The sequence below is a fragment of the Leguminivora glycinivorella genome, chromosome 24 (assembly GCF_023078275.1).
Source record: "Leguminivora glycinivorella isolate SPB_JAAS2020 chromosome 24, LegGlyc_1.1, whole genome shotgun sequence".
In the NCBI taxonomy this organism is placed as follows: Eukaryota; Metazoa; Arthropoda; class Insecta; order Lepidoptera; family Tortricidae; genus Leguminivora; species Leguminivora glycinivorella.
In genome coordinates this window covers 3,334,081-3,361,990 of record NC_062994.1, presented here as the reverse complement: position 1 = coordinate 3,361,990, position 27,910 = coordinate 3,334,081, and the positions used below count along the sequence as shown (strand labels likewise).

Below are 27,910 nucleotides of genomic sequence, written 5' to 3'. Positions count from 1 at the left end.
TCACTAACTTAAAACCTGGCAAAAAAGGGTAGAAATTAAAAACTCGTGTCGTCTCGTTTTCACACACATATTGGTAAGAAAGGGATAACTCGACGATGTTGCCACTTTTTATTTCTAACCCTTTTTTGCCAGGCTATACTGGGTAGCTTATACCTATTATAAATTAATTTTTAAATAATAACATTAACGTTTTTAATAAATACGCTCTCCACAGAAAGACAGTGGATTCCAAAAGGTACGAAACACTACGAAAAAGAAGTAAATACTGGCAACACTCGTAGAAAAATATATGTTTATGTGTGTTGACAATACTTGTAAAATGGCATTTTACGTCCGAAAATTAAATAAATTGGGGCAAATTTTGAGACAAACGTACTTAAACGGCCACATCCAAGAATACTGCTTAAATATCGATATTCCGATATTTTCTTAGCAGACCTAGAATCAACATGGTCTACTTTTCCTAAAGGTACTTTATGTTCTGGTGCCCTAATATCTATCTATTAGCAAATCGGTGGGACATCCACTACACCACATAAAGATAACCTCAAGGTCCGACTGCTTTATCTACATTCGATCATTTCAGACATTTCTCAAAATTACCACTGGAAATTGCATTAGTCGTCATTTTGAGAAATTTTCATTCTAGGGTGTGGTCATTAAGGTTTAAAAATATCTCAAAAATAATCTCTGCATAAAAGAAATATAAAAAAAAAACTATTAAAAAGTTAGACCACGCGGCCGCGCCATCGTAAACAATTCCATCCTACATTTAATTCAAAATTACCTAACGGCTGAGCAGACATTCCATTGCACAAAGAACAATTAAAAAAATAAATTACGATTTTTATCCATAATCATTCCATTTACATTTTTTTTTCAAACAAACATTCGACTTAAATAAAAAGGTTAGCATCACGCAGCCATTTTTAAAAAGATAGGCGAGTAATAATACTATGGAGCGCGCGAACGCTCACAGTGTTGCCATAGTGAATATTGTTAACCTTTTGGCGTTTTGTTTTTGCATGTTGGCATTGTTTAGAATCGTCTGGTCTGGTTCAGAACCATCTGGCGTACGCTGAAGGTGGACAGACCGAGTCCGATGGCAGCTAGGGCGAGCGCGGATCTAGACATCATCTTCTCACGGTTCGCTGGCTGGAAAGAAGAGAAAATACAGTTTAGTAAAGAGGAATTAAGGTATTCTAGATATGATGGGGACAGAACTAGTAATTTCTAAAAGGAGGTCTCTGTAGTTTAGGGCCATAGTGGCCAGAAATAACGTTTTTTAGCCCCCGACGCAAAAACGACGGGGTGTTATAAGTTAGATGAGTCTACCTGTCTGTGGCATTGTAGCTCCCGAACGGATGAATCAATTTAGATTTAGTTCGAAAGGTGAGTTATAGTATGAATTTTCTGAGATGAACTTTTCTCTTTAGCCGTAATCTGTAAAACAAAGGCCTTTGTGTATATTGTTCACGGCGGCTAGCTCCCGTTTAAACGGCACGTGCTATAGTCTCAGTGTAGTTAAAAAGCAACTATCATGATAGTAATAAGGTTACGCTAACCTAACCCGACTTGTCTATAATGACTATCTTGTATGTATAAAATAATATTAGTTTTATATGCAGTTATAAAACAACAATAGTACATGTGTCACTGAAATAGTACTAGGTAATTAGTATTTACAAGGCACCTAATTAAAACAAGGCCGCTTCAGCCTATTCATCATTTCACGTCTGTCACTACGCGAGAAATATGTGGCGTCTGCCAGGCGTTATATAACCGTTTTGGCAGAAATATACATTCTTTTTCATGGCATACCGATAGAGGAATATCTGTTGTTAACAAAGAGTAGGTATAAAGTGACGTATTTGCTATCATCCGTGTATCCATACTTAAGAGCCTTTATTCCTTTGAGCGCTCATCAATTTCGTGAAATGGCCATCGATAGGTGGCGTTGGCGCTCGGTACGCGAGCACCGGCAACGCAACGCGCGTTTCAACACAGGCAAGAATAATCTTGATATTAGTTTTGAATTTAATTGTTAGTAACAATTGTTTTGGTTTTACATGGGGACTTTTTTATAAAATTTACAAGAGATAAGAATAGATTATGAACACTCTGTGTCTGTTTGTTTGTCCGTCTTTCACGACAAAACGGAGCGACGGATTAACGTGATTTTTTAAGTGGAGATAGTTAAAGGGATGGAGAGTGACATAGGCTACTTTTTGTCTCTTTCTAACACCCCTCTTCCCTAAAATGGAGAGTGAAAGTTTGTATGGAGCTTTTCGCAAATCGAATTAAACGCGAGCGAAGCCGCGGGCAATAGCTAGTATAACTTGTTGACTTTTATAAGCCTAAGCACGCCGTAGTAAGAGACCATTCATCATTCGCCTGCCCTTATTCTAGTCATTTGTATCGGCGCAGCATCTTTCCCCTTCTATACTTCTCTATTGCCCGCCATCCCATCTATGACTTGCTTTCATTTAATATGAATCATATCTCTCACACAGTCCATCCATATTTTCTTCAGTTATCTCCCATTACTTCCTCCCACATCTCGTAATATCTTCCTTGTCACATGACTTTCATTTCATCCCTTCGCATCACATGCCTATAATATCTCATGTGTTCTGAATGTTGTCAGTCACCTCACAGCCTCTCATCGAGACTCGCGCGAATGTTGGCAGCGGCGGCCGGCGCCAGTATTTATAAACCGATCACATGATTGTACACATGACTCTTGGACTGCGACTGTGACAAACATCTCAATGTTCTTTGGTGAAACAATGCTCGAGTTGAGCTGGATCTGATACTTATGCCATAGACGAAACAAAATACTATCAGCTGCAAAAGTGCATGGCGAATTTATCAATGAATTCATTCATATTCCTACATACACTTTTGAGCTGATAGTAGGTACATTGAATCTTACTTTTACTAAGAGTGCAAAACTTAAAGCCCGTCCAGGTGTCGTAGCCGAATGGCATTTCTGCGACGCGAAACGAAAACGAAACGCCGCGAAAGCTAGTCTGGCTCTGTCGCGCCAATACGCACGAGCGATAGAGATAGATATCTACGAGCGTTTCGTTCGGTGAGCGTTTGTGCCATTCGACTACGCACCCCAGATAAGATAATCAAACTGAAAATTTCATCAGGAAAGAAATTGCCGTCAATCTACTATATATAGACGGGTCTATTCTTGTCCCTAAACTAGCACGTGTTGTTTATTTATTAGATCATTTTTGAAATTCTTTTAAGTAGGTAACTATAATTGGCCGTACGGCGTACACGTAAAGTCAAATTGATCAGGCTTCATTTTTATTCGTCATTAAAATGTCATTTTTGTTTAACGAATCAGGGGGCCGGTTTTTGAATCTCGGCCATTCGAATTGAATTGGAATTCGTTCAATAATATCACCACTATATTTACTAGCGATTTAAATTCTACTAACAGAATCGAAAACGAGTGGTCATTCATTACATTACCACTAGATTTAAAATTACTAGCCGTCTTTTTTAGGGTTGCGTAGTCAACTAGGAACCCTTATAGTTTCGCCATGTCTGTCTGTCCGTCCGTCCGTCCGTCCGTCCGCGGATAATCTCAGTAACCGTAAGCACTAGAAAGCTTAAATTTGGTACCAATATGTATATCAATCACGCCAACAAAGTGCAAAAATAAAAAATGGAAAAAAAAAGCTTTATTAGGGTACCCCCCCTACATGTAAAGTGGGGGCTGATATTTTTTTTCATTCCAACCCCAACGTGTGATATATTGTTGGATAGGTATTTAAAAATGAATAAGGGTTTACTAAGATCGTTTTTTGATAATATTAATATTTTCGGAAATAATCGCTCCTAAAGGAAAAAAAGTGCGTCCCCCCTCTAACTTTTGAACCATATGTTTAAAAAATATGAAAAAAATCACAAAAGTGGAACTTTATAAAGACTTTCTAGGAAAATTGTTTTGAACTTGATAGGTTCAGTAGTTTTTGAGAAAAATACGGAAAACTACGGAACCCTACACTAAGCGTGGCCCGACACGCTCTTGACCGGTTTTTTCAAAAATAGCATTACGTCGTTTTCCACAGATTTTCGAACGGCGAATTCATGCGTTCGAAATTCAAAAATCGATCCCCAGAGTCAAAAAACTTAAACACGTCGCTACGCTGCAAACAAGATCAAAACAATACAACAAAAACAAGACTAAAATTAGACCCATTTGTAACTCCATTAAAATAATGCCTTTCAATTGGCAACAGAAGTTGTTATCAGAACGACAAAACACCTATTGAAATGAAAATATGGCGTGACGTAGGGAGTGAGTGAGTACGTTTGTTTGCACAACAATGTTTGAAGAAAAATGCAGATGTGACGTGTGCAGTACGCTGATTGTAGGCGTACGATACATTGACGTTTTTTTTTATTCCAAATTGGCAATTAGATTGATACAATTTGTCTGCACTTTGTCGTGTTAGGACAAAATTAGTCCGTAAAAAGGATAGGATAATTTACGTAGCTAATAATTTAATTTGCCTAAAATGGATAATAATCTTTCTTTGTTTTCGGCCCACTTGCACCAACCACTTAACTCAGGGTTAGTGGGCTGTCATCTGTCAAACTCCATATAATATGGTAGGTTAACAGTTAACTAATAAATATTCAATAATTTCATTTATTTCTATTATACATATAATATGGTTTTCTTTTCTTCCATTTCCTTCATGTTGGTATTACTAAAATTGTGTCATCCGCTTCCCGCTTTTTCGCTAATCAATTTTGTGTAAGTGTTGTCATGTTTTTGTCAGTGACGTTCATAACAAATGTTTTGTTTTAGGTTTTCCCTCCACATCCTTCACCAAAAAATATATGTATTACAAAAAAAAAAATACCGAACATTCTTCTCACGTGTGAAAGTCAACACTACGGTAACACCAAGCCAACACTGACATTGGCAATTTCACCCTGTGCAATTGGCAGGGAGTAAAAGCCAAAGCAAAAAAAAAACAGTTAACTCTCGGATTAACCCTCCATTTTCGTTGGTGCAAGTGGCCCTTAGTAATGTATGTTTGAATTTAAGTTTTCAGAGATACAATAAGTTTGAGTTCAGGTTTAAAGTAGTTTTTGGTGAAGTATTCTTTTTATAGACAACTCTACTAGTTCTACTAATGAGCACAAACCATTTTGTTTCTCAGCAGGGGTGTCTTAATCTGCTAAATATACCTAAAATGCCATTACGGAGTGATTTGTATTTAATTTGGTACCTATCTTTTGATTTACTATCATAGGACTCATTTTAAAACTTTTTTTTTTGATGTAGCTTATTTCGACTATCATTGATAGAAAAATCCGCGTCATGTGCGAATATTTCTGTCGCAAATTGTGTATTAAAAATAGAAGGGCAGGGCATTCACCCGATGTGATTGATATCACATCACATAATTTTGACATTTATCATTGTTTTTTTATAGAGTCAAGCAAATCTTGGCACTAAAACAGACAAATTGGAAAAATACTGGGTTCAGCGGCCAATTGTCTTCATAAAACGCGTGCCTTCTTAAACTAAACTAAACCTTGACGTTGTTGGCGGAATCACCGACGAGCCAAAACACTTCAAAATTGGTCGAAAATGTAGGCGCGAAGGTGTAATTGCCATAGAAAAAAAGGATTTCGCGCCTTTTTAAGGGCCAAGATTTGGTTGACCGTCTATAGAATAATACGAAAATAATGTGACTCTTTCAAGATCAAGAGGTATCACATTGTCGATAACATCGATCTCATATCTCATATTGAAGCTCTTACGGAAAAGGCGCGTTATTGACAAACGACAATAAGTACATAATGTATCATTTGTTTTATCTCCAGACTTCCAGAGTCTCTACTGTATCTTTTGCTGAGGTGTGCCAAAAGAGTATTCTATCTATCTATCTATAAGTACCCTTTTGATTGAAAATAGCACAGTTATATAAAAACGAAAAACCGACCGATCAGCCAATAAGCACTAATTGTTTCAAGGAGACAATTAATTGAATTAATCGCAATATGTTATAAAAATAGCACTATCTTAGTCGGTGAAGGATATTTTGTTGTGCCGCTTTCTTTGACATTTATATCGCGCAATTTTATTACAGCATACCTGGAGTCAGCAAGCAGCAGAGCAATTTAATTGGTCGTTAACTCGTTCGGTATGCAGCGTACGGGGACTACGGGGAGTCCCCGCAGGCGAGATAACAACCAATGAAAGTTACTATTACTATTTAATTTCCCTGATTGCGGGCCTTGTGGGACGCGCTCCAGAAATCTCTCGTACCCCGCTTGCGGGGCCCTGTCGACTAATGAAATTGAGCCATTATGGATAAATGACTTGGCGGGAAGTGAAGCTTTCTCTACTGATCCTCGTGAAATTGTGTAGATTCGGGATTTTTCGCCGAAACCGAAACGGTAGGACGGAGTCCGAAACCGAATTCTACAACTAAACCTTCGTCTAAAATATCTTTTTTTTTATGCTGAAACAGAGACTTTGCCGAACATTGAAATAAGTATAACAGTCGATCTCTGCCAAGCCGCTAAACATGTCATCATTAATTATTCTCCCAGAATGGCTAACCATGTGGAAATCCCACGAAATGGTTGAAGATTATAATGCAGTGAATCTTTAGGGCGTCGCCGTAGATATAAATATTATCTTATCAATACATGAATAAACATACATAATGTAAACGCAAGGAATTATTGTGTACACCTAATATGTGTACACAATAGATTGCACCAGAGTTTAGTCTTCTGCTAGTAATTATGTATGTTGACTTATTGTGAAATAACTACAATGACTATGTTGTTTTATGTTTACTGTGACTGATAAAATAAGTGTTAGGTTTTTTGTAAAGTATAAGAAAAAGGAACGTATTGATCTGATTGAACGTACGGCCGCCTGCTGCGCCGCGGTCCTGGGTTCGAATCCCGGTAAGGGCATTTATTTGTGTGATGAGCACAGATATTTGTTCATGAGTCATAGATGTTTTCCATGTATATAAGTGTTTATATATTATATATATCGTTGTCTGAGTACCCACAACACAAGCCTTCTTGAGCTTACCGTGGGCCTCAATCAATCTGGGTAAGAATGTCCTATTGATGAATGAAGATAATTTTTCAAAATTACCTCTAAGTATGCTGTATACATAATTCGGACGCAGAAGCCTAATGTGACTTTCACGCCTATATAATGTGGAGACAGGTCATATTGATAGTCTTTAGTAAAGTTATATTTTATTCTGCATATGCCTTTGATAAGGTTGCTATGTATTCAATTATTACAGGTTTCCATGAAATTCAAAGTAGGCACGTCTCTATTAATAGTAGATAATTACACTTAGGTACACTCTTCTAATTACTTCGCACAAAAAAAATATAAAAATTAAACTAAATAAGTATTTAATTTTGGTCAAATCATAAGGGCGTTGCTCTTAATGTATCATTGAATTTTGATTCGACATATGATTATCACGTTTCGGCCATTGGTATTGTTTTGGCCGAAGAATCGGTTTCGGCTAAAACAGTCCACTACCTGTATATGTAAGGACGCGCCTCACGCGCCGAAACTCTATTTTGCTTTGATTTTGGCATAAAAATCACGGACGACCGAAACTAGAGCAATATTAAACTACAAATTGTCAAAAGAATTTTAAGGTCTGGTATTGTTGACTTTTTTGCTGACAAATTAAATTTTGACACTTATTGAAGTACATAATTATTAAGTACTCTTATCCATACTAATATTATAAATGTGAAAGTGTGTGTGTCTGTTTGTTTGTCCGTCTTTCACGGCAAAACGGAGACACGAATTGACGTGATTTTTTAAGTGGAGATAGTTGAAGGGATGGAGAGTGACATAGGCTACTTTTTGTCTCTTTCTAACGCGAGCGAAGCCGCGGGCAAAAGCTAGTTTGTAATAAAACAAAGCCCCCACATAGTTAATTTATGCGCTATTTGCTAAATATATTACGTACAATAAAAAGGTATTATACAGAACAAAAGTCACATTCTCAGGTTATCTGACAGATAAAGAAATCTGTGAGAATATAGCTTTATCAAGTCCGCGAAGTTACTAGGGGGCGTTATCAAATTTTACATAATGTAGACTTTGTAGACGAAAAAACTAGAACCGTTGACCTGATTTGGGTTCAAGTACCTTGATTGTAGGCTAAGTTTGAGTCTACCTAGTTTTATTTAGGGCGAGGTCTATCTGTCTGTCTGGTAATGATAAGAGGTATTCTGTCTTTTTCATTACAAGAATTTGTCTGGTACCTAATGAAAAAAAAATTAGTACGTTAGCTAGAAATCGGTATTTAATAATGATAGAAAGTTCTATTATATGTGCTCTAATTACTTCCTATATTTTAAGTTTGTTTTCCAATTTCAGTTTAGTTTTTAGATATAAGTACACAGTAAATTTTTTTTAAGACGAATTCCTTGATAGTAACCCCCTTATTCATAACCGTTCACTAAAGTTATCTAGCCGATAAAGTTCGTTTGTCCCTTTCTATCACACCAATACGTCGGAAAGGGACAAACGAACTTTATCGGCTTGATAACTTTAACGTTTATGAATAAGGGGGTAAGTGTTTAGTTTAGGAACGCAATTACGCATGTTCATACTAAGAAATGATTTTTGATCGGCGAAAGCCGATTCCGCGTCGATATTTTTGGGCTATTTTCACATTATCCGATGTTGAAAGGATTTCAATAGAAAAAATCCAAGATGGCGTCTGTAATGTATGGAATATCGGTCCTACATCCGATATGATAATGTGAAAACGCACTGGAGAAGCGCAGAACTGTCAAAAGTATCTAAGTGCTGAAGATGAAAAAGTCGGTGCATGCCGCCTGCTGTTGGGCTTACGAATCATGATTTAAGCTGTTAAGTTTTTAAATAGTTTTTCACCTACACTAAAATATTTTCATTCCAAAAATACTTTCTTTTTCTGTCTTCATAATAAAGTATGTTTTTGTTACGTTTACTTGGCCTCAAGCCATTTGAGACGTCCTTGTCGCTAAAATAGAGTATTTTAACGGCTGGATAAATACTTTGAATACTATTTTTGAAATTTCGGAACCGATTTTGGCCGAGAATTGGCAATGTCATTTGATTTTGGGCAGTTAATTTTACCTCCCACGCAAAAAGAACAGTTATTACTTATTATACTGTAAAGGTGTCTGATAAAAATACTGGATGACTTTGGGGTGAAGATCTGAAAGCAAAAAAAAAAACTGGAAAAATCCCATAAATGGTGAAAATGTTAACTCAATATTCCCGAATAAAATGTAAAGGAAATAGTCGCTAATTCCTCTTTTTAAGGGCTTGCAAAAAGAGGAAGTCGGGTTACAAATTTGACCGTGATTTTCAGAACTAATTTAAGACACCTGCACGGGAAGCATGGTCGCGCGATAGACGATAAAATATCAGGCCGTCCCTATCGCACTAACAAATAGTGCGATAGGGACAGCCTGCTATTTTATCGTCTATCGCGCGACCATGCTTCCCGTGCTGGCGCCAATGTAACGCCGGCATTCAGGCATGTGTCAGTAAACATGTTTAAATTCGTCTCCTATTGTAGAACAAAGGATATGTTGATGACACTGGCTACGTTGTTAAGACTGGGTACATTATAGTATTTTATGCAACAGGCGTCTAAAGGAGGTCAAAAAAGACGAGTGGCGTGGGTAACAATTTGAGGCGAAGCCGAAAATTGTTATTGAGACGCCACGAGTATTTTTTGACTCAGTTAAACACTGTTGCATACAATACTTTTTATACGACCATGCACTTAGTTTTTAATAGTTTTCTTGAATAACTTTCGTGAATTTCACACTGTTTCCTGTATTTTGACGCAAAGGTTTGCACTGTCAGCTCGGCTGCCCAAAACCTTCCCGCAAGCGCGCAGTATCGTTATAAGGCGTTGCCATGGTTACAGAGCCAAACAATGCGTTTTCAGTTTTTTCGATACTGCGCGCATGCGCGGGAAGCTGGCGGACGCTGGCTTTGGGGAATAGACCTTTATAATATTTTAAAGATCTAATATGCACGATCCTGTAAATGACGAATAACAGTTCGGGAGTAGAAAAATAGTATATTACGATACAAGTGCGTAAAAAAGGAAGTTCTAAACGAGTGGCGATAAATTAAAACACGACCGAAGGGAGTGTTTTAAATCGACACGCGACAACTTTGAAAAAAAAAAAAAAAAAAATGGCCCATGTAATCCCTGACAATCGTAAGGACGGAGTCGATGCCCTATTGCAAATATTGCAATCGTTTCAAAATTCTCTTGAATGTCCTTGACTTTGGGGCCTAATTTAAGACATATGGCGCCAAAGGTATTCAGTCAGTAAACACGTCTAAATCTGTCCTGCGTGACGTGGCACTGCGCAGTTAATTATCGCTTATCAGATGTCTACACGCGTTGAAGATAGTGATCCTATCCGTACATTTGTGATCGATAAACGGTCATGCACTGAGGATTTTTTTCCTAACCCTTTGTTGGAAACCAGACTTTTTACAGAAAACTTTAATATTTTTTTAGGTTGAAACCAAAATTTCAGTCAGACTGTCGAAAATACTGGTGCCGTAGCCGAATGGCATTTCTGTGACGCGAAACGCCGTGAAAGGTAGTCTGGCTCTGTCACGCCAATACGCAAGAGCGATAGAGATAGATATCTACGTTTGTGCCATTCGGCTACGTACATACGACGCGGCTGTTCAGGAGGTTTTTGGCCGAAACCGAATTTTCGGCTAAAAACAAAGACATCGAAGCGACTAAATATTGTGATATTTATCCCAACATTGGCTACATTTCTAGACTTTCTAGTCGCTAATTAATCTTTAATGTTGATATACTTTTCTGCCGTCAGTCACTGCCTTACTCGAAAATCCAATGCGCGGGTAAAAGTTTTTTTTTATTATAAACTGGGGGCCGATTTTTGAGTCTCACTGTCACTAAAATACCGGTTGAAATCGGTGACTTGCCTATTATTTTCAGTGACAATTTTTTTAATTCGAACGCGTGAGACTCAAAAATCGGCCCGCTGCCACCTTAGTCGCACCTCATGGAAATAAATATATGTTGAGATAATTATAAGAACCATGGCTGCTTCAATGTAATAAATGAAATAAATCGGATTGAGCATAACCACACCTCGGACACTGGCGATCAAATATATGAAAGAGGCGCGTTCCTAGCACACAGTCTAAGCTCGTGTAGGTGAACGCGTATGTGTGAAATATGACAGGCCGACTGTTCGCGTTTTTGACAGGTGGTAACTGTGAGGTAACAGAGAGGGGGTGGGCGGCACGTTCAGCGGGAGTGGCCATACTGTATGATAGTACTCTTTATTACACTGTGGCATAACTCTGCGAACAGGAAGCCGGAAAGCATACTCGGAAGATATATTCGTCGCGTGCAGTTTGTGCAAGGTCTTTCCCGATGTGTACTGTGTAGTGCTTCCTAAAGTATATTTATAATATACTAGCTTTTGCCCGCGGCTTCGCTCGCGTTAGAAAGAGACAAAAGTAGCCTAATATGTCACTCTCCATCCCTTCAACTATCTCCACTTAAAAAAATCACTTCAATTCGTCGCTCCGTTTTGCCGTGAAAGACGGACAAACAAACAGACACACACACTTTCCCATTTATGATATTAGATGGATTATTAGTGATTGACTCACGAGTAAGGATAGATAAGTTAGGTCACAGTATAATAAAGAGTACTATCGTACAGTATGGCCACTCCCGCTCCCCGCTGAAAGTGCCGCCCACCCCCTCTCGGTTACCTCACAGTTACCGCCTGTCAAAAACGCGAACAGTCGACCTGTTATTTCACTCATACAAGCATAGTACGCGTTCACCTACACGAGCTTAGACTGTGTGCTAGGAACGCGCCTCTTTCATATATTTGATCGCCAGTGTCCGAGGTGTGGTTATAGGTACTTAGGTAGGTTAGGTACTACGAGTTCGAAACTGGCATAATATACAATAAGAGCGTGCGCAGACAGAGAGCGGTCTAGAGTTCTGCGTTCCGCGTTCAGCGTTCTGCCTTCTTTAGAATGTACCGAGTCTGTAGCAGCAACGCACACAGCGGGCAGTCTGCCCGCGGCGGTCAAAGCGGAACGCCGCGTTCTAGCGTTCTTTTCCCGCCGAGACAGAGAACGCCGGAACGCGGGGATGTTCGAGGTTGCAAACACAGAAAAAATAATGAATTGGTTAGGAAAAAGAAGAATTTCTGAGGTCAAATCTACGGATAGTACACGACGAAATGCTGTTATGTTTATTTTATCCTTAATAAATAATTACAATGTTCTAAAAATACAGCCAGACTTTATTTTTCTCAATTAATGAAACTATTCATCGACATGCGAATTAAAATATATCTAATCGCTGTTCATCTGTAAGGAGAATTTAATAGATGGAATTTTTGAGCAATAATTCTTCATAGGAAAACGAACTTTCCTGTGACATGTTGCATGTACAAAGACCCAAACGAAACTAGAACGCGAGAATTTGAACGCCGCCTGTGTGCGTTGGAGCTCTTGAGCGGTCAACGGTCACCAGAACGCGGAACTCTGACAGAACGCAGACCGCTCTCTGTCTGCGCACGCTCCGTCTGCTTCACTTAGGTACTGATTTGTCTGTATTAGAGATGGGCCGAATATGGACTTTGCCGAATACGAATATTCGGCCGAACATTCGGTTCAGATCTTACCGAACCGAACATTCGGCCGAATATTCGGTGCGCTATATTTTTAAAGCTGATGTAGAATTTAAAACTTTTAAACGAATGGTAATGAAAATAGAACGTTACTAGTGTTACTAAGGCGCCTACTGTTCTTATCAATAGAAGGATACTTAAAATTTTGTTTTTTCTTGACCTATATTTTTGTCATAAAATACGAAATGTTATTGATATTTTTAAGCATATATTTAGCTCTATTTTTGTAGTTCCTTGGAATGTTGAAATAGGATGGCATTATCCGATGAATTACGAAACAACTTGTGTTACGTTATTTAACATTTTGTTTATTCGGTAAATATTCGGCAATGTAACCGAACTATTCGGCCGAATACGAACATTGACAAAGTTGCCGAATATGCCGAATACCGAATATTTACCGAATATTCGGCCCATCTCTAGTCTGTATGGAGTATGGATAACATTTACCAGCGTTCTTTTGGATTCCGTGCAAAAATGGTACAAAAGAAATCGGCTCTATCACAAGTGCTTTTTTAGGTTACATTGGCACCTAAAATCGAAAGATCCTATGGAAAATAGTGAAAAGGCGTAAACAATATCATTCATCGACTCGACCAAAACAGAAAAAATGTTTGTCTAATACACTCAAACGCAAAGAACCCTCTAAATTTTGTACAAAACTTCCATACAAAGCGTCCCTTTTATATTGTTCTAGAGTGTAAAGATAAATGGACTGTGGACACAGCAATTGATAACTCTGATGTGATGGATGATAATGAAATTACAAGTTCACGGTCAAATCTATTTGTCTGTCAATTTGTTGCGTAGATCAGACTTTGCACTTTGGTGCGTATATTTAATGTTGCAGTTTGTTTATGATCTGATGATTGAAGTGTATACAATGAGATTTTAATTGAGAACCCCATTAGTCGAACATATAACCTAACCACAAAATTAAAATTTTGAAAAAACCCCCGACCGTGACCTAGTGGACCGATTTTCATGAAACATGGCTAAGAACCATCGATGTAAACTATAAATCGATGCTAAGAACACTCCCGATTAACTCAGCTTTCAGACAAAAAAAACTAAATCAAAATCGGTTCATCCGTTCGAGAGCTACGATGCCACAGACAGACACACACACAGACAGACAGACAAACAGACAGACAGACAGACAGACAGACAGACAGACAGACAGACAGACAGACAAACAGACACGTCAAACTTATAACACCCCTTCGTTTTTGCGTCGGGGGTTAAAAACGGTTTTTTTTAACACGCTTTTATTAGGTCGTCGTGTATGTAACTATGTATGTAATGGAATCTAAGGAAGCTAATTTAACCATCTTCCAGGAGTCGTAGCGTAATGAAAATTGGCAGCTATATGTAGTTCCGATGACAATACAATAATATGGTACTGTTGAGCTGATCTGATGATGGAGTCGGAAGATATGAACTGGAACTACATGATGGAACATCGTATCATAGCCGTTTTTGGGTTTCTTAGAAAAGTCTTGTAATGAACTTTGACTACAATTAGGTTTCAAGGTCTGATGATGAAGCCGAAAGATATGAACTGGAACTACATGATGGAACATCGTATCATAGCTGTTTTTGGGTTTCTTAGAAAAGTCTTGTAATGAACTTTGACTACGATTAGGTTTCAAGGTCTGATGATGGAGCCGGAAGATATGAACTGGAACTACATGATGGAACATCGTATCATAGCTGTTTTTGGGCTTCTTAGGAAAGTCTTGTAATGAACTTTGACTACAATTAGGTTTCAAGGTCTGATGATGGAGCCGGAAGATATGAGCTGGAACTACATGATGGAACATCGTATCATAGCTGTTTTTGGGCTTCTTAGAAAAGTCTTGTAATGAACTTTGACTACGATTAGGTTTCAAGGTCTGATGATGGAGCCGGAAGATATGAACTGGAACTACATGATGGAACATCGTATCATAGCTGTTTTTGGGCTTCTTAGAAAAGTCTTGTAATGAACTTTGACTACGATTAGGTTTCAAGGTCTGATGATGGAGCCGGAAGATATGAACTGGAACTACATGATGGAACATCGTATCATAGCTGTTTTTGGGCTTCTTAGAAAAGTCTTGTAATGAACTATGACTACGATTAGGTTTCAAGGCCTGATGATGGTGCCGGAAGATAAGAACAGAAAAAAGGGGGGGGGGAGGCTCGAGGGGGAAGCATGAAAGAAAGATCAACGTAGTATTTAGAATAAGTTGGGTTAGCGTTTCCTTGTGACCTTTAAGAGCAAACAAAGGGGGGCTCGGGGGGCGAAGCCCCCCGCATGAAAGAAAGATCAACGTTGTATTTAAAATAAGTTGGGTTAGCGTTTTCTTGTGACCTTTAAGAGCAAACAAAGGGGGGCTCGGGGGGCAAAGCCCCCGCATGAAAGAAAGATCAACGTTGTATTTAAAATAAGTTGGGTTAGGGTTTTGCTTGTTACCCTTAAGAGTAACGAAAAGGGGGGCTCGGGGGGCGAAGCCCCCGCATAAAAGAAAGATTGACGTGGTATTTAAAATTAGTTGGGTTAGCGTTTTCTTGTGACCTTTAAGAGCAAACAAAGGGGGGCTCGGGGGACGAAGCCCCCCGCATAAAAGAAAGATCAACGTTGTATTTAAAATAAGTTGGTTTAGGGTTTTCTTGTGACCCTTAAGAGTAACGAAAAGGGGGGGCTCGGGGGGCGAAGCCCCCCGCATAAAAGAAAGATCAACGTAGTATTTAAAATAAGTTGGGTTAGGGTTTTCTTGTGACCCTTAAGAGCAAACAAAGGGAGGCTCGGGGGGCGAAGCCCCCCGCATGAAAGAAAGATCAACGTAGTATTTAAGATAAGTTGGGTTAGCGTTTTCTTGTGACCTTTAAGAGCAAACAAAGGGGGCTCGGGGGGCGAAGCCCCCCGCATAAAAGAAAGATCAACGTAGTATTTAAAATAAGTTGGGTTAGGGTTTTCTTGTGACCCTTAAGAGTAACGAAAAGGGGGCTCGGGGGGCGAAGCCCCCCCGCATAAAAGAAAGATCAACGTAGTATTTAAAATAAGTTGGGTTAGCGTTTTCTTGTGACCTTTAAGAGCAAACAAAGGGGGCTCGGGGGGCGAAGCCCCCCGCATGAAAGAAAGATCAACGTAGTATTTAAGATAAGTTGGGTTAGCGTTTTCTTGTGACCTTTCAGAGCAAACAAAGGGGGGCTCGGGGGGCGAAGCCCCCCGCATAAAAGAAAGATCAACGTTGTATTTAGAATAAGTTGGGTTAAGGTTTTCTTGTGATCCTTAAGAGTAAAGAAAAGGGGGCTCGGAGCCCCCCCGCATGAAAGAAAGATCAACGTAGTATTTAGAATAAGTTGGGTTAGCGTTTTCTTGTGACCTTTAAGAGCAAACAAAGGGGGCTCGGGGGCGAAGCCCCCGCATGAAAGAAAGATCAACGTAGTATTTAAGATAAGTTGGGTTAACGTTTTCTTGTGACCTTTAAAAGCAAACAAAGGGGGCTCGGAGGGCGAAGCCCCCGCATAAAAGAAAGATAAACGTTGTATTTTAAATAAGTTGGGTTAGGGTTTTCTTGTTACCCTTAAGAGTAACGGAAAGGGGGGCTCGGGGGCGAAGCCCCCGCATAAAAGAAAGATTAACGTAGTATTTAAAATAAGTTGGGTTAGCGTTTTCTTGTGACCTTTAAGAATAAACAAAGGGGGCTCGGGGGCGAAGCCCCCGCATAAAAGAAAGATCAACGTTGTATTTAAAATAAGTTGGGTTAGCGTTTTCTTGTGACCTTTAAGAGCAAACAAAGGGGGGCTCGGGGGGCGAAGCCCCCCGCATGAAAGAAAGATCAACGTTGTATTTAAAATAAGTTGGGTTAGGGTTTTCTTGTTACCCTTAAGAGTAACGAAAAGGGGGGCTCGGGGGGCGAAGCCCCCGCATAAAAGAAAGATCAACATAGTATTTAAAATAAGTTGGGTTAGGGTTTTCTTGTGACCCTTAAGAGCAAACAAATGGGGGCTCGGGGGGCGAAGCCCTCCGCATGAAAGAAAGATCAACGTAGTATTTAAGATAAGTTGGGTTAGCGTTTTCTTGTGACCTTTAAGAGCAAACAAAGGGGGGCTCGGGGGGCGAAGCCCCCTGCATAAAAGAAAGATAAACGTTGTATTTAAAATAAGTTGGGTTAGGGTTTTGCTTGTTACCCTTAAGAGTAACGAAAAGGGGGGCTCGGGGGGCGAAGCCCCCGCATAAAAGAAAGATTGACGTGGTATTTAAAATTAGTTGGGTTAGCGTTTTCTTGTGACCTTTAAGAGCAAACAAAGGGGGGCTCGGGGGGCGAAGCCCCCCGCATAAAAGAAAGATCAACGTTGTATTTAAAATAAGTTGGTTTAGGGTTTTCTTGTGACCCTTAAGAGTAACGAAAAGGGGGCTCGGGGGCGAAGCCCCCGCATAAAAGAAAGATCAACGTAGTATTTAAAATAAGTTGGGTTAGGGTTTTCTTGTGACCCTTAAGAGCAAACAAAGGGAGGCTCGGGGGGCGAAGCCCCCCGCATGAAAGAAAGATCAACGTAGTATTTAAGATAAGTTGGGTTAGCGTTTTCTTGTGACCTTTAAGAGCAAACAAAGGGGGGCTCGGGGGGCGAAGCCCCCCGCATAAAAGAAAGATCAACGTAGTATTTAAAATAAGTTGGGTTAGGGTTTTCTTGTGACCCTTAAGAGTAACGAAAAGGGGGGCTCGGGGGGCGAAGCCCCCCCCGCATAAAAGAAAGATCAACGTAGTATTTAAAATAAGTTGGGTTAGCGTTTTCTTGTGACCTTTAAGAGCAAACAAAGGGGGCTCGGGGGCGAAGCCCCCGCATGAAAGAAAGATCAACGTAGTATTTAAGATAAGTTGGGTTAGCGTTTTCTTGTGACCTTTCAGAGCAAACAAAGGGGGCTCGGGGGCGAAGCCCCCGCATAAAAGAAAGATCAACGATGTATTTAAAATAAGTTGGGTTAAGGTTTTCTTGTGATCCTTAAGAGTAAAGAAAAGGGGGGCTCGGGGGGCGAAGCCCCCCGCATGAAAGAAAGATCAACGTAGTATTTAGAATAAGTTGGGTTAGCGTTTTCTTGTGACCTTTAAGAGCAAACAAAGGGGGGCTCGGGGGGCGAAGCCCCCCGCATGAAAGAAAGATCAACGTAGTATTTAAGATAAGTTGGGTTAACGTTTTCTTGTGACCTTTAAAAGCAAACAAAGGGGGGCTCGGAGGGCGAAGCCCCCCGCATAAAAGAAAGATAAACGTTGTATTTTAAATAAGTTGGGTTAGGGTTTTCTTGTTACCCTTAAGAGTAACGGAAAGGGGGGCTCGGGGGCGAAGCCCCCGCATAAAAGAAAGATTAACGTAGTATTTAAAATAAGTTGGGTTAGCGTTTTCTTGTGACCTTTAAGAATAAACAAAGGGGGCTCGGGGGCGAAGCCCCCGCATAAAAGAAAGATCAACGTTGTATTTAAAATAAGTTGGGTTAGCGTTTTCTTGTGACCTTTAAGAGCAAACAAAGGGGGGCTCGGGGGGCGAAGCCCCCCGCATGAAAGAAAGATCAACGTTGTATTTAAAATAAGTTGGGTTAGGGTTTTCTTGTTACCCTTAAGAGTAACGAAAAGGGGGGCTCGGGGGGCGAAGCCCCCCGCATAAAAGAAAGATCAACATAGTATTTAAAATAAGTTGGGTTAGGGTTTTCTTGTGACCCTTAAGAGCAAACAAATGGGGGCTCGGGGGGCGAAGCCCCCCGCATGAAAGAAAGATCAACGTAGTATTTAAGATAAGTTGGGTTAGCGTTTTCTTGTGACCTTTCAGAGCAAACAAAGGGGGGCTCGGGGGGCGAAGCCCCCCGCATAAAAGAAAGATCAACGATGTATTTAAAATAAGTTGGGTTAAGGTTTTCTTGTGATCCTTAAGAGTAAAGAAAAGGGGGCTCGGGGGCGAAGCCCCCGCATGAAAGAAAGATCAACGTAGTATTTAGAATAAGTTGGGTTAGCGTTTTCTTGTGACCTTTAAGAGCAAACAAAGGGGGGCTCGGGGGGCGAAGCCCCCCGCATGAAAGAAAGATCAACGTAGTATTTAAGATAAGTTGGGTTAACGTTTTCTTGTGACCTTTAAAAGCAAACAAAGGGGGGCTCGGAGGGCGAAGCCCCCCGCATAAAAGAAAGATAAACGTTGTATTTTAAATAAGTTGGGTTAGGGTTTTCTTGTTACCCTTAAGAGTAACGGAAAGGGGGGGCTCGGGGGCGAAGCCCCCGCATAAAAGAAAGATTAACGTAGTATTTAAAATAAGTTGGGTTAGCGTTTTCTTGTGACCTTTAAGAATAAACAAAGGGGGGCTCGGGGGGCGAAGCCCCCCGCATAAAAGAAAGATCAACGTTGTATTTAAAATAAGTTGGGTTAGGGTTTTCTTGTGACCTTTAAGAGCAAACAAAGGGGGCTCGGGGGCGAAGCCCCCGCATGAAAGAAAGATCAACGTTGTATTTAAAATAAGTTGGGTTAGGGTTTTCTTGTTACCCTTAAGAGTAACGAAAAGGGGGCTCGGGGGCGAAGCCCCCGCATAAAAGAAAGATCAACATAGTATTTAAAATAAGTTGGGTTAGGGTTTTCTTGTGACCCTTAAGAGCAAACAAATGGGGCTCGGGGGCGAAGCCCCGGGGGCGAAGCCCCGCATGAAAGAAAGATCAACGTAGTATTTAAGATAAGTTGGGTTAGCGTTTTCTTGTGACCTTTAAGAGCAAACAAAGGGGGCTCGGGGGGCGAAGCCCCCCGCATAAAAGAAAGATAAACGTTGTATTTAAAATAAGTTGGGTTAGGGTTTTCTTGTTACCCTTAAGAGTAACGAAAAGGGGGGCTCGGGGTACGAAGCCCCCCGCATAAAAGAAAGATTAACGTAGTATTTAAAATAAGTTGGGTTAGCGTTTTCTTGTGACCTTTAAGAGCAAACAAAGGGGGGCTCGGGGGGCGAAGCCCCCCGCAAAAAAAGAAAGAACAACGTTGTATTTAAAATAAGTTGGGTAATGGTTTTCCTGTGACCCTTAAGAGCAAATAAAGGGGGGCTCGGCAAAAAAGAAATACTTAAATTTTGTTTTGAATTAGTTGAAATGTGACAATATTTTCTAATCGAGTCAAACAAAATCCCACTAGCTGAGAGCTTTAAAACAATGTATGGCGAAAGTATGTCTCTCTAATGTCTTCAAGAAGTCCGCGATGGCACATGTTTATATTGTCTATCTTTTACGGATAACTTACTAGGTATAAACATTTTTATGATAATACCGTAATAAGAAGGTAGCCGCTAGTTATTATTAAGTAGCAATTAGCAATAAGTACACGTTAAGCCACAAATGGCATGTAAAATCCGCCTACTTGAAATAAATTTATGTATAAATGTTAAAAGTATTTCATTATTAATGACTAAAAAGTATCAAATAAATTAATAGTTTAAAAAACACTATAAAACACGCTTTTATAAATGCACGTAAAAGCCAAAAATAAATTATGGATCGTTCAAGTTGTCTCTATTTGTGAGCTGAAGTTTAAAAACTATGTGCTTTTAATTATAATATTTGATTGTAAAAGCGTGGGGCGCTGGAACAGGAAAGACTTTCTTGTAAACAAATACTAATCCGAACTTCCTGGCGAATGAAGTTGCATAAGAACATAACGTTTACATATGCCGCCTAAGGGTTACCAAAGAGAACCAAAGATATCTCGTCCACGAACAAGAACTCTGCATCCTGTCACTGTAGACACTTTCCCCTTTTGTACTTTGATTACCGGAAAAAAGCGGCGTTCTAAGTGTCGGTGACTGTCGACTCTCCTCGCTACTAGCGCATATTTTGTCAGAGTTCGACAAACTGGTACCTACTTTGAACACTGACTTTTAATTGATTTGACTGTTTAATGTAGAACCTACTAGTCATGCTGCAACTCCAGTTAGCGCGTCAATCTGTGTAACCTCCTTCCCGTAACATAGCATAATTTGATTTAACAGCAAGTTATACAAAAAGTCTTTCCTGTTCCAGCGCCCCACGCTTTTACAATCAAATATTATAATTAAAAGCACATAGTTTTTAAACTTCAGCTCACAAATAGAGACAACTTGAACGATCCATAATTTATTTTTGGCTTTTACGTGCATTTATAAAAGCGTGTTTTATAGTGTTTTTTAAACTATTAATTTATTTCATAGTCTAAGGTGTCCTACTGCTGGCCAAAGGCTTTTAAAGCCTCCGCCACACATAAAGCGTTTTGATAGCGTAGCGCTATGATAGGAGCGCTCGAAATCGGCGCGCATTCAGCGCTCGTTAGTTCCCGCCGGCGTCCCCTGGGCGCAACGCCAGCGTTCGTCCGGCACACCGCTATCATTGCGCTCCGCTGACGCTCCGCCTACGCTCTCAAAACGCGCATGTGTGGCCGAGCTTTAAGGGTGCCTTTCCACAGAGATGTGCTACGTGGATGTGGTTGATATCTACCTATCATGTTCATTGTTCCACAAAGCATAGCGCTAGTGGGAAGGGGTTCGACTAACCTGATTGGTGGATCATTGCATCTCCTCTCTGGTGGAAAGGCACCCTAAATGCTGCATCCGTTCAGATGCTGCAAAATGAGTCCAGGTCGTCCCGCTCCCGCCATCTTAACTTTTAACCCACGACGCAAAAACTACGGGGTGTTATAAGTTTGACGTGTCTGTCTGTCTGTCTGTGGCATCGTAGCTCCCGAACGGATGAACCGATTTAGATTTTTTTTTTTGTTTCAAAGCTGAGTTAGTCGGGAGTGTTCTTTGCCATGTTTTATGAAAATCGGTCCACTATGTGGGGGTTTTTTCAACATTTAAATATTGTAGTTAGATTAGGTTACGCCGGTGACTGATATGTAATTTTACTGGAAAATGTAATGTATTTCTCGTAACAATGAGTCACAGTGACCGCCACACGAAAGTACGGTGAAACGTCATAATTTCGTGGAACCGAAGCGATTGTTACGTGTGGGCAATTTACGGTTTTTCACGTCACAATGTTATAATCGTTAAATTGATTATCGCTAGTGCATAGTTAAAAGTTAAACTAGATATTTTAAGTAAATTACGAGAGGGGAACTGTATAATTAGCAGTGATCGGTTTTTTGGATTCACCCTCGCGGGATATCAAGTAGAAAAGTTAATATTGATACGACGAAATTATCTCTAAGGAACTTTTTACTCTTACATGGCAACCAGTTGAGACAAAAACTTCTATTCTTTTCCTAATCTCTAATTGTTTTTCTAAATTTTATTGTAAGAATATCAAAGCTAAAGAGTTCACATTTTTAAATTGTTGGAGAGATTTATAGTGGTTATGAAATCGCATGTTAGTAAGGCCTATTACGTTATGTACTATTTTTAGTTTAAGTTTATAATGTTAATGTTGTTGCTTTATATTTTTGGTTGAGCAATAAAACCATTTGGCATTGTGGACATTGTACATATTTTTTTGCCTTTTCTAACAACATTAAGCCCGGATTCCTGGGGCATATCCATACTAACATAATGATTGAGGTCGTTCACCCCATGTCGAATCCAAAAAACCGATGACTGAATTAATTAGTAATTACTTTACAAGCAAACAACCAAAATGAGATTAAACACTTTTAAGGGCAAATTTATTCTGTTTATGCTTCAAAATGTGTTATTTCTTCGCACGTGTAATGCACGTTTTCTTTCAACCCCTTTTTGCCAAGAGTGGCACTGAAACTTGAGTAGTTCATGTGCTCTGCCTACCCCTTTATGGGATAGAGGCGTGATTGTATGTATGTATGTATGTATGTGTAATGATAATGCTTTGTCACGAGAGTGCAATTATCATAATTATGATAATATAAAGCGAGTGTTTGCGAATCTCGTGGAGGCCTCAAGGTGAGCGACATTTCAGTTCAGCGCGACTAATATTCAATACTCATATAGCTTACAGAGGTAATAGTAGGTATATTATACTTAAGACAGTATCTGGACAAAGACAGAATACATACATACATACATACAATCACGCCTGTATCCCATCATAAAGGGGTAGGCAGAACACATGAAACTACTAAAGCTTCAGTGCCACTCTTGGCAAATAAGGGGTTGAAAGAAAACAAGAAACAGCAAAGGGGAGTGTACAAGTTTCTAATGGGGTGACAACGCGCATGTGACACTCTTTGAGTTGCAGGCGTCCATAGGTTACGGTGACCGCTTTCCATCAGGCGGACCGTATAATTGTTTGCCACCGACGTAGTATAAAAAAAAAAATAAAAAAAAAACGAAACTGTGACATTGCAGTGACAGGTTGCCAGCCTCTCGCCTACGCCACAATTTAACCCATATCCCATAGTCGCCTTCTACGACACCCACGGGAAGAAAGGGGGTGGTGAAATTCTTAACCCGTCACCACACAGGCTAAAGATAGAATAGTACATTACGATACAAGTGCGTAAAAAGGGAAGTTCGAAACGAGTGGCGATAAATTAAAACACGACCGAAGGGAGTGTTTTAAATCGACACGAGTTACGAATTTCCTTTTCGCACGTGTATCATCCTATATCCTGCCTGCTGCGTGCGATTTCTTCTGTAAACCTCTCTCATGCTCATGTGCTCTGCCTACCTCTTTCGGCAATACAAGCGTGAGTTTATGTACATATAGTCAGGTATACAGACATTATATTCCTTGCATATTTATCTATTATTACTTGAACTAAACTTTTATCATTAGTCATCAGCAATGTATGAATGCCGCGTGCCGGTGGATTGACCTCTCTATTTATACGTGAACTATATTGACGTGCGAGATTATTATATCAGTGGCGTTTTAATTAATCTATAATCCTTTTTATAATGGCTACCGTATTGATTATTATTCAATACATTTGTGCAAACAATGTAATAAAATGTGAGCATACTTTTAGGGTCATACAGATTTTATAGTATGTGGACATGAAGTAATGTATGATTTAGGAATAAAATAAAACCGTGTCTCCTAGGAACAAGGTTCCAAAGACGAAAAGGAAGGAAATGACACCACAAACCCCCTAAGAATTTAAAAAAGTTGTCGGGTCACGTGCCAAAGACCCTGTATTGTATAGAATGCTATAGATATTAAAAACATAATGAAGCTAAGTTAAGAAGGAGTTGGGTAAATTATAATTTAGTAGAACGTTTAATATAACGCCTGCACCAGCTGTCAAAATATCTGTCACCTAAGCTTGGTATGGCTACCTAATTTTTTTCGCTCAAAGCCTACAACTACAATGCTAACGTCAATGATGTACGCAGGTACAGCGTGCTATTGTGGGGTATCACGTTTCTGCACGTCTCGTGTGAAACGTGTGCAGTGCAACGTGATTTAATGAGATTAATGCACCTGCACTTAACTGCACAATGCTTTCACTATTCCCTAGGAGTTATCAACAGTGATGAGGCGATCTAACTAACGGACTAAACAGAATGCCATTTTTTTATGTAGTCGTCATCCATATTGGTGGTTCTTTCCCGTCAATTTCCTCGCCCGTCCCATCACAACAGGCCTTACATGATCGCTCTATTTGCTCTTGTTTAAGAATCAGCGTGCACAGCCGTATGCACTAACGCTCACGAAACGAAACGCTCGTAGCTACCTATCTCTATCGCCCGTGCGTATTGGCGCGACAGAGTCAGATTACCTTTCGCGGCGTTTCGTTTTCGTTTCGCGTAGTAGAAATGCCATTCGGCTACGGGCCTGGATACCAAAGTTAAATAAACAAAAGAAAATGTATAAAAACAATTATCACTTAATCATTGCAAACATCTTTAAAGTGCGTGTTTACTCTATTATTGACAGATAATCATAACAATTTTGACTGGACACTGTCTACAAACTGGTATGTTTTATCAACATTTGTAACGGCTACTTGCCTCCTAGCTTCTTTTCAAGAACTGTCAAAACGAATTGGAACAATTTGCTAATATGGAATTAATATGAAATTGTGCCGAGTGATGTAACGGTCTACTGATTTACTTGATATCACATCACACTACCATGCTAAGCCACCATGCATCAAACATGCATGTAGTCCATGTTTGTACTTTGTAGGTGGAAAATTAAGGAAAGGGCTTGTAAGACTAAAGTATCTGAATGGAAAACATGTTAAAAAATGTATTAAACCGCATTTGTCACAATCTAACGACTTAAGCCATATGTACTAAGAATCCTAACTAGTATTATATATTTAGATACAATAGATATAGTTAACTAATATTATTGAACTCCCCATCGGCACCCAAACCTCCTTAATGTTTTGCCAACGATGGGTCTTGTGTAAAAAAAAAGTGTAATTTTTCTTTTATTATTCAATAAAAAAAAAAAAACAGAAAAATGAATGTTTGCATAGTTTAAATAGCATAATTTTGCATAAAACCAGTGTGAACTCAGGAGACCGTAATCATGGCAATAAGAGGCAAGAAAAAGTTGATTCACCCAATAGTATTTTAATGATTCATGAATGGGACAAAATCCTTACTAAAGTGCTTCATTAAATTAACATCATCATCATCATCCTCCTTGCATTATCCCGGCATTTGCCATGGCTCATGGGAGCCTGCGAAAGCGACTGCCATCTGACCTTCCAACCCGAAGGGTAACTAGGCCTTATTGGAATTAGTCCGGTTTCCTCACGATGTTTTCCTTCACCGAAAAGCGACTGGCAAATATCAAATGACATTTCGCATATAAGTTCCGAAAAACTCATTGGTACGAGCCAGGGTTCGAACCCGCGACCTCCAGATCGAAAGCTTAATTAAATTAACATCATGGTTTAATTGGAACAGTCATAAGGTTCCAATTCCCCCTACTGTAGAATTTATAAGAACTCTTAATGCTATCAGCAGACCTACTTGAAAATAAAAAGTGACAATTGACAATCTTTTGCCTTTATCTTGTACTACCTTTTGCCTGCATCTTCGTCTGTCAATGAAAAGAAAATTGTAGTATGTATGGAACTATGGAATGCACTATAGAGAAGCAGCGTGAGATACGAGATTTTTTTCAAAGTAGTGACGCTATGTTACTCTCTTCATCCCTTCAACTATCTCCGCTTAAAAAAATCACGTCAATTTGTCTCTCCGTTTTGCCGTGAAAGACGGACAAACAAACAGATATACACACTTTCCCATATATAATACTAGTATGGCTGTATAACTGGAACTCAGATAATGCACATCCATGAATAAAACCATCGTAAATTTTAATAAAGACTACAGTTTAAGGTAATATTTCCCAAAGTTAAATCGAAAAAAAAAAACACTGTTGAATCAAACTACCACTAAAATCGCTGTCAATAGAAATTGCCAACAATGTAAACAAACCATTATACAAAATATCAATATTTTAGCACAATTTTATTATTTCAAAGGTTGAGGATCACAATTTGATATGAATTGATTAAATAACACATGGATTTAGCCAGTATCTGATGAGTTAGAATGAAAATTAAAGACATTTTGACTACAAGGTTTGTTTACATTGTTCACAAATTCTATTGACGGCGACTTTAAACATAAAACACACAAAGAGGACACATGTCTAAGCTATTTTTATGCATAAATTTGGGCAGAAAAGGTGCCACTTTGGTCCTGATGGAAGATCAGCGATGGCCCTCCCAGGCTAACACCAAGCTGAGTCAGGACTATTTTGTGCAAATATGTACCTACCTACTTAATTTTTGTCATGATCATCACTACATAGTATAAAAAAAGTCGCTTTTTCTGTCCCTATGTCCCTATGTATACTTAAATCTTTAAAACTACGCAACGGATTTTGATGTGGTTTTTTTTAATAGATGGAGTGATTGTAGAGGAAGGTTTACATGTAGGTATAGTACCCGTGCGAAGCCGGGGCGGGTCGCTAGTTTGTAAATAATTTTCTGTTCTTTTTTGTATCTGTAATATTATTTCTTTTGTTTCAATGTTGTATATGCCATGAATAAAATATTTCTATTTCTACATGTAAAATAAAATGAGTCCCAACTATTAACTATTGAGTATTTCCTAGGTATTCTAAAAATAAGACACAAGCACTTTGATAATGTTGGAATGTCTTGGCAATTATAAGAAATCAATGGTCCTAATGCTCCTACCAAACAATTAAACAACAATTAAACTTTCTTAAAGGCTACCTAATTACCGGAGAGTACTGCTGAATTGATCTATCATTAACATTAATGAAAATTAGGTGCCTAAATAATTAAAAGTACAGTTATTATATCAAATTGTCTATAAAAAAAATATCTTACCTGCGAATAGGTGAGTCGAAGGGCGTACTGGGCAATTTGAGTCGTTTTCATTGTCTAAATCAGTGTGTGTGCTGAAAAAAAACAAACACTATCTTAAAACACTGGCACTTTTCACCTCCAAAATACACCCTTACATAACCTAAATTCAACATTTTTTTTTCTCACATACAACAAGGAATTTGAATTAAAAACACTACTAGAATTTAACCTTAAGCCTTGTGAAATTGTTATTTAAAGTTTTAACACTTTAACTGTATTGAAAATGATATATTTTAAATCACGTACTTGCACCCGCTAGGTTCTGCGAATGAAAGAAAATTGTAGAATCAACCAGCAAGATCGTCTACGCGATTTTGACAGGTCGATGACGTTTCTGAGCAGGCCCCGTAGCCGAATGGCATTTCTCCGACGCCAAACGAAAGCGATACGCCGCTGGCTCTGTCGCGCCAATACGCAAGCGCGATAGAGATAGATATCTACTAGCGCTTCGTTTCGTGAGCGTTTCGTGAGCGATTGTGCCATTCGGCTAGCCACCCAGTGCTGCCAGTATTCGAATAAGAATTCCCTCAAAATTGCTTTTATTGATTTTATTTCCAGCTCAATAAAAATTGTACTTTCTTACTCAATGTCGTTTCTTTTTATCCCGCTTATTAATAATACTTCTATTGTGTGAGTATCGTGTATGTATACAGAAAAATAATGACTTAATCTTACTACGCAGGGGTTACAAGAAACATATCGATTTCTTGATTCTATTGTTATACTAGGATTATTTTTTACTTAAAAACAATGAAATTACAGTGTATAGTTTATGGTATGAAATAACTTATTTTCGTAAAAATGTCTACTTTTATTTAAATTAATA

At 39.2% G+C, this 27,910-nt stretch overlaps 1 protein-coding gene across 1 annotated transcript; it reads right to left on the bottom strand.

Moving 5' to 3' along the window:
- Positions 1-274: 274 nt before the first annotated feature.
- Positions 275-27,407, bottom strand: LOC125238910. Its single transcript, XM_048146403.1, has 3 exons — positions 27,331-27,407; positions 27,046-27,116; positions 275-1,155 (listed from the first exon to the last, which is right to left on the bottom strand). Exons 2-3 carry the CDS (start codon positions 27,094-27,096, stop codon positions 1,039-1,041), a joined length of 168 nt encoding a protein of 55 aa, XP_048002360.1. The 5' UTR covers positions 27,097-27,116; positions 27,331-27,407; the 3' UTR covers positions 275-1,038.
- Between the last annotated feature and the right edge of the window lie 503 nt (positions 27,408-27,910).

Excerpts from the sequence above, each read along its gene's own strand:
- LOC125238910 (XM_048146403.1), bottom strand. The coding sequence starts at position 27,096 with ATGAAAACGACTCAAATTGCCCAGTACGCCCTTCGACTCACCTATTCG. Across the intron at positions 1,156-27,045 it reads TTCGACTCACCTATTCGCAG|CCAGCGAACCGTGAGAAGAT; the intron begins GTAAGATATTTT and ends TCTTCTTTCCAG.